General features: G+C 29.7%; 1 protein-coding gene across 1 annotated transcript; it reads right to left on the bottom strand.

Annotated features, from left to right (window-relative positions):
• Window positions 1-1,290: 1,290 nt before the first annotated feature.
• Window positions 1,291-3,774, bottom strand: LOC110642631 (root phototropism protein 2). The gene is made up of 5 exons (XM_021794739.2): window positions 3,598-3,774; window positions 3,446-3,515; window positions 2,978-3,355; window positions 2,169-2,894; window positions 1,291-1,901 (listed from the first exon to the last, which is right to left on the bottom strand). The coding sequence occupies exons 1-5, from the start codon at window positions 3,657-3,659 to the stop codon at window positions 1,407-1,409; spliced, it is 1,731 nt and encodes a 576-aa protein (XP_021650431.2). The 5' UTR covers window positions 3,660-3,774; the 3' UTR covers window positions 1,291-1,406.
• Between the last annotated feature and the right edge of the window lie 3,333 nt (window positions 3,775-7,107).

The raw sequence follows: 7,107 nt of genomic DNA, 5'->3' as shown, positions 1-7,107 counted from the left end.
CAAAGCTGAAAAAGCAAGTTAAAGCCCAAAGCCCACTGCAAAAGCTATCGCCATGCTTTCTTTCGTACTACATTTTTGTTATTTTGCGAGCCAAATAAAATTTGAAAGTTGTCCTGCTTAGAAGTGAAACATCACTTCTTTGCAATATATGCATAATAAAAATTCCATTCTAATTAAATAAAGCCTTGTTTTTAAATAATCTACTTTTATATTTTCTAAAAAGAAAACTTGCAAGGAACTTATTTCCGGAGAAATAATAAATGTATTTGATATATAAATCATTTTTCAGGGAGTATTTTATATCTAAATTATAAATAATAATAATATTTATAAAATAATTTAAAGTATAACAAATTAAATAATAAATTAATAAATTCATTACACTTAATTAAAAAAGTATAGCTTATCAAGTTTCACATAGGTAAGTTACGTACTTTATATAAGAGAAGTAAATTGCTTTACTTTTTAGGAAGTTAGTTTGATAATATAAATTAAATAAGACTTTTTTCTATACTTTCTATTAAGTTTTATTTTTTCATTCTATTTACACTCAATCAAACAAAAAAGGCCTAAACTTAACCATTGTCTGCAATTTCTATAATTAATATATAAGATATTACTTGCTCTCTCATATTTTAAATCTTAGAGTAATGATTAAACGTATATTACTCACTTAATACTTTCAATTCTGCTTTATTAATTTTCCTCTTTCTCTCTCTCCCTATATGTGTGTGTATAAACTAACATAATTATTATTATCTATCAAATTTCCTGCCAACTCTTAACTTTTTAGTTTCATTGTCTTGCAATTTCTTAAAGATATGGAAGAACATTGCGATTTTAGCAACATCATTACACTGAATGTATTCTATTCTGCTGTGTTGTTTCCATCCAAATTGGCTACTATATCACTTGAATACTTTGAATCCATTAAAAGCAACCTTGATTATATTTTCATCCAATATCATGATATTTTCTTTTTCATTTGATTTAAATTAAAAAAATTTCACAACTTTTAAGAAAATGATTCCAAAATTACTATATTAAAATTTATTGATAATATCAATGAGACTTTAAACTTTAAATGTAAACACAATAGTACTACTGCTCAAAATTATTATTCCAATTGAGTTCAAGATTATATTAACAAAAGCTTCATAAATGAATAAAAATAAGATTATTACTAAGATTTTTAATGGAAATTTATTAGTTTGAGTATAACTTATTTAGATATGATTTATCATGAATCTAAGATATCAATATGTAAATTTTACTAATTTTACATTTAAATTTCATCATATAATATTCTTTCTTGAATTTATGCTAAATTAAGTTTAACAGAAGATTAATAATATACATGAGTAGGGATAAATAATTTTTCATATCATTTAAAAGACATCCAACGATCAAGAAATAGAGAACCTTCTCCTCCTTGGCGTGGTATTGCCCACTTCCACACTCTCATCAATATGAGAAGTATCCTTAGACCCATTTCTGAAAGGATTCAACTTCCCCAAAGTCTTGGACAGTGATGAGAAGAAGGTGGGCTTCTTCCAAGGGCCACGCTTGCTAGATGCCCCTTGATTATTGTTGTTCTTCTGCATATCTGACATAAGAAGCTTCATCTTCATGAGCTCCAACCGCAAAGCCTCGTTCTCCTTGATCAGAGACACATCCTTCCGCAAGTGATCTCTCGTATTTCCAACGCCAGCTTCTGGGGTGCTGCGTTCATCTATCCCACTTCTTAGCTTCAGCTGATCGTAGCATAGGGCATGCAAAGCAACCTGTACAGGCAACCGTTTGTTTTGTGAAGCATGAAGTCGACCTTCGTAGGAAAGCTTTAATGGGTCCATTACACTGCACACCTTTTCTCGCTCTATCTCATCGAGGTTCGGATGAGCCTGAAAGTCAAAATAACTAGCAGTTTGGTGATTGAATGGCTGACTCATAATGCAATATGCTGATAACAGTCTAGTGATTCATTATCTTTTATATTCATAATGCGTAATAGTCAGTGATCAAATGCTTAACTCATAATGCATAACATGAATATAACAGTTTAGTTGTCAAATGTTTGCAGAAGATGATATTCAGTGACCCTAGAGTTTCTCTATAACTGTGAGATCTCGAGTTCCAATTACAGTACCAAAAAAAAAAAATTGAATTACCTTCAGATAGATATCAATGGCGCGGTAGAGATCATCATCGACCTTCCTAGCTCCTTTGGGTACCAGAATGGAAATTCCAATAAATTTGGAGATACTGAATTCTACATAGCTGGCGATCTCGCCAAGATAGGCGTCTACGGTTTTCGTAACTTTCTGCATCGCTGGGGAAAAATTATCCTTGAAATCGCCACCGATGAAGACAGCCATGGTCTTCTCCTTCTCCACGAATCCTGATATGATCCTCTTCACGCTCTCCAGATCAAACAGTCTCTCACCGTCATAAGTGAAAGACAAAACCAGAAGATCGCCCACCATCACACGCTCTAATATCACCGAGATTCGTTTTTCCAGCTCGTTCTTGCAGGAGTTGGAGGCTTGGAGGAAGATTGCAGACCGGAGAAGGCAGCAGAGGAAGTTGATTGGGAAAGCACCTATCTCAGAAGGCATGAGAGAGACTATTGATTGTATAAGCTTCCGCTGGTGGCTCCTAATATCGGAGTCGTCAAAATCCGAGGACTTGGTGCCGTTGCTGGAGTGATCTCGAACAAGATCTTGAAGATTTCTCTCTGTGTAAGTTATGAGAGCTCTGGCTAGAGTTAGTGCTTTCGCTCCCCGTTTTTTCATTGCACAAATGATTTTCCCCACAAATTCTATACCTAAAATTGTCAGCTCCTCCGTCCACCAATTAGGCGGCGACCGGCTTGGAAAGTTTGCTTCGTTACAGGCCTAAAACCAAAAGAACAAACGCCTATTTGATGGAAACAAATGAAAATTTAAGCTTCTACTTGAGACAGGAGTTGCGTACACACCTTAACGCTGATAACATCTAGGCACCTCTGAACTATTTTAAGGTCTTCAGACAAGGGAAGGAGATCTTCGCAAGATTTCAAGGCGACAATAGCTCCAGAGAGGCTAGACAAGGCAACCTGACCAAGGAAATCTTCTGTGCGACCGGCGAGGTTATTGTCGCTGTACAAATCAGTCATCTGTAGGTACTCAGCAGCACAGCGAAGAGCAGCAACATTTTGAATGGTGATTTCAAAGTTTACTCCATAGCAGAATTTTGCAGCTTTCTCAAACATCTCAGGGCCTCCTGGTATATCAGAGAGATTGATTCTTGTCAGGTCTTGTTCTGTTGATTCCATTATCAACTTCCTTATGTAATTGCTCTTTGCCACCAGCATGAACTGTTCCCAAAAGAAATATTAACAAATCAGAATTCATTCCTTCTACACTCAAAATACATGAAAAGGGTAACATTGATTTGATCCAGATACCTTGTGGAGAGCGAAATTGGCTTCTCCAACTTCAACTACAATATCTATTGGAATTTTTTGAGAAAACACCCTGAAATAAACAGGTTTTGCAAAGATAGATTAGTAATCTGAGGATCATGGAGTAGAAGCTTGATTAATGAATTGTAGTTTACCATTGGCCGGTTCTTTCCAAGGCAATAGAGAGCCGGCTGTTGCGTCTTTGAGGGGTAGCCATCTCTGGTGCCTGTGGAAGGAAAGAGAGTTTTAATCCGTTTATCGACAGAAAATTTCAGAGTTTAAGATAGTTTCATGGACCATTCTATATATCATGACCCATGTAGCAAACAGATTTTTCTTATATAGACTGATATATCATAAAATAATAAAAATATAGATGTAATTTATTTATTAAATATATAAATTTATATATTTATATTTATATAGGTTTATGATAGACAGAATAAAATACAAATTTTCTGTAGCAAACAATATATGTTGCATTTTGATAATGAGTTTGCAGATTAAAAATAATTCAATTATTTTTTAAATATTTTTATAATTAAAATATATTAATTTATTTTTTACTTTTTTAATATTTTTAATTATTTTTTAATAACAACTCTATAATAATATCAAACATACCCTAATCTTCATTATTTGAGCTCAAGCAGCAAACTAAATTGTGGTAGGCAACGTTGGCTCAGTGCCTCAGTAAAAGAGTTTATAAAAATGAAACTCATTCCTTAAATTTTTAATTTAAATTTCGTTTATAATAGAGCAAAATAGAAAATATATAATACAAATTATCTATTTTTCATTTATATTTTATTCCTTAATTAATGATAAGAAATACTCAATAAGTAATAATTTTAAATATATCTATAGCATAAAAAAATTAAATTAAATTCAAAGGTAATTATTATTATATAAACATAATTATAAAAAATCTAAACTCATAAAAAATTAACTTAATAATTATTAAATTAAAATTTATATTTAAATATATACATTTATTATATATTTTTAATTAATTTTATATAAATTTTAATATAAATATTTAATTTAATTATTATTAAAATTATTTCATATGAAATTAAATTTATATTAAATATACTTTTCTTAAATTACTTTCATACGAAATCAAGCTTTCCACACTGGGACCCATAATACAATCAAGGTGAGGATTGCGAAAAAAATTCATAATTAAGGTAGGTTGTACATGGGACCCAACACCATATCTCTGTCACTCAAACAAGTGGCTTAGATTTTCGTCCCGGAATTATGGCCAAAACAGCCTCCACGTCATCATTTCCCGCGCCATCGCCGTCAATTACATTTCTGTCTGGTTGGCCCCCCACTGCCACGCGGATCACATCCCTATCCAACTCTGCAAATGTTAGATGTACGCGTGGCATAACTGCCACGTGGTCCAATATATGTCATTTTATATGCAATTATATTTACGTCCTCTTTTCCCTCTTAGGGAGAATACAGAAATCATTTGATTAAATTAAATTATTTTAATTTAATAATTTAATTTAATTTTTAAAATAATTTAATTTAATTTGATTTTATATTTTAAAAATTTTAATTAGATTTAATTTTAAAGAGAAAAAAATTAGTTAAATTGAATCAAATAGAGTTATTTTATTAATTTTTAAATTAATTTTTTTTTATAAAAAATTATGAATTATATATAATTATATATATATAAACTATTTTATCATACATGATTTAAAAATTAATTAGAAAAATAATTTTTAATTATTTGTTGTAAAATACTCAGCGCATTTGGTAGACCACTTGTTAGTATTCGCTAATAATTTTGATCAACATCAATTGGAAACATCCTTGATCCTAATAATGAGAGAAAAGGTAAATTTGGAGACAAGTCAAATGGATTAAAAGTGAATGTGATGGGTAGTCTGTTTTTTTGCATTTTAGGGTTAGTTCTAACAATGTCCAAACCTGCAATTTCAAGTTTGAGATGTTGATTAATAACGAGAAAGCATTAAATATGTTTCTATATTTTTAATCGAGAGTCAAATAAACTTATAGTTAAATTTTATATTAAATAATTTTTAATATTTAAAATTAAGAAAAAATATTTTATTATTAAAAAATAATATTTTATTAAATAATAATTTATTTGATCTTAATTAAAAATTATAGGAATTTATTTAATTTAAAATTTATTTAATCTTTAATTGGAATCCCGTGGGACCGCTAGCAAAGCAGTGCCACGAAGGAAGGAAGCTTATTTAATTTTTATTCCTAATAGTCTTTGGTCCCGCTTTCCGCCATTCTTTTCACGACTAAAGTGTATGGACTAAATTCATGAGTCCCTTTCTTGGTGGTTGGGGAGAGACGGGTCAATTCATCTTTTAACTAGGAAATTTTGGTATTTTCATTTTGATTTTTATTTTAAGTTATGTTTAATTTAATAATTTGTTGACTGATTTTAAAAAAAAAAAAACACTATGGCTAGAAAAAACAGGTTAAGGTTTATGAATTTGTAAGATTTTGTCTATTATAATAAAAATAACAAATAAAATATAAGAATATACAGAGGGAGATAATAGGGAGAATTTTATTATATAGATAGAAAATGATTCCAAAAAATATAATCACAATAGGGTTAAAAAGACTCATATTTATAGAATATTTATTATATCCTAAGAGATTAATATTAAATGGTTTTTTAAAATAAACTTATAGAAAATATAAATAAATTCATAAAAAACCAAATGGACATTCATCATAAATATGAATTTATAATACGACTTTGGATGTCCATTATATAAAAAATATGCCTTGTTAAAATCTTACTAGAAAAAAAATTAAGTAAAAAAAAAATTCTAGTGAAAGAAAAAGAGTACAATATTTTTTGTGTCTAAAAATTTAACTCCCCTTATGAATATCTGCTTTAAAATCTTAAATTGACACATTCCAATCTTGTACACCATTTTCTCAAATGTTAGTTGGTAGAGATTGTCATACCTTATTCATAAGGTATAACATGATCCTGTAATATATCCAATGAATTACCGAACTTCGCCTACCAATAATCCATTAAATATATTACAAGAGATTTTGAATAATTTCAATTCCTTTTAAAGTGGAAAGAGATGATAAATAACCATTAAAGAACTTTTTTATTAGGGTTTATATCATAACGATAATTTTTGGTCTTTTCGGAATTTTTAAAATTTTTACGAAAATTTTGACAGAATTCCGTCTATAAATTGAGAAAACAGTTCTTCAAAACCTGTTAAAAACACTCCCAATATACATTTTAACCACAACTCCAATAATTTCAACACAATTCAATCCCATCAACTCAATTAAAAATAGCAATTCATTATTTGAAAAATTCAAAAGAACTTAAGCATTTCATTAATAAAAAATAACAGGTTTACATTACAAATATTTACACTGATCAAAAATAAAATTTCAAAATCTTTATACAACTGCTCAAGTCTGTCATATACATACACACAGATATATATATATTAAAAGAAAATTTGCAAGGGTAAAATCTATATACCTGGTAATGACTCCAAAATACTGATCACTCCACGTCACAAGCAGCCTACTCTGCTGCTTTATCTGCGACAACATAAACAAGCTATCACTGAGCCAAAGACTCAGTGGTGCACATCTTAAAAAAAAAAAAAAATTTA

Source organism: Hevea brasiliensis, unplaced genomic scaffold, assembly GCF_030052815.1.
Source record: "Hevea brasiliensis isolate MT/VB/25A 57/8 unplaced genomic scaffold, ASM3005281v1 Scaf141, whole genome shotgun sequence".
NCBI classification, from domain to species: domain Eukaryota; kingdom Viridiplantae; phylum Streptophyta; class Magnoliopsida; order Malpighiales; family Euphorbiaceae; genus Hevea; species Hevea brasiliensis.
This window is presented reverse-complemented; position numbering and strand designations above follow the sequence as displayed.

Coding starts and splice junctions, on each gene's coding strand:
- LOC110642631 (XM_021794739.2), bottom strand. CDS start 3,659: ATGGCTACCCCTCAAAGACGCAACAGCCGGCTCTCTATTGCCTTGGAA. Junction 3,516..3,597: donor TTGGAAAGAACCGGCCAATG/GTAAACTACAAT, acceptor TGTTTATTTCAG/GGTGTTTTCTCAAAAAATTC. Junction 1,902..2,168: donor CCATTGATATCTATCTGAAG/GTAATTCAATTT, acceptor TTTGACTTTCAG/GCTCATCCGAACCTCGATGA.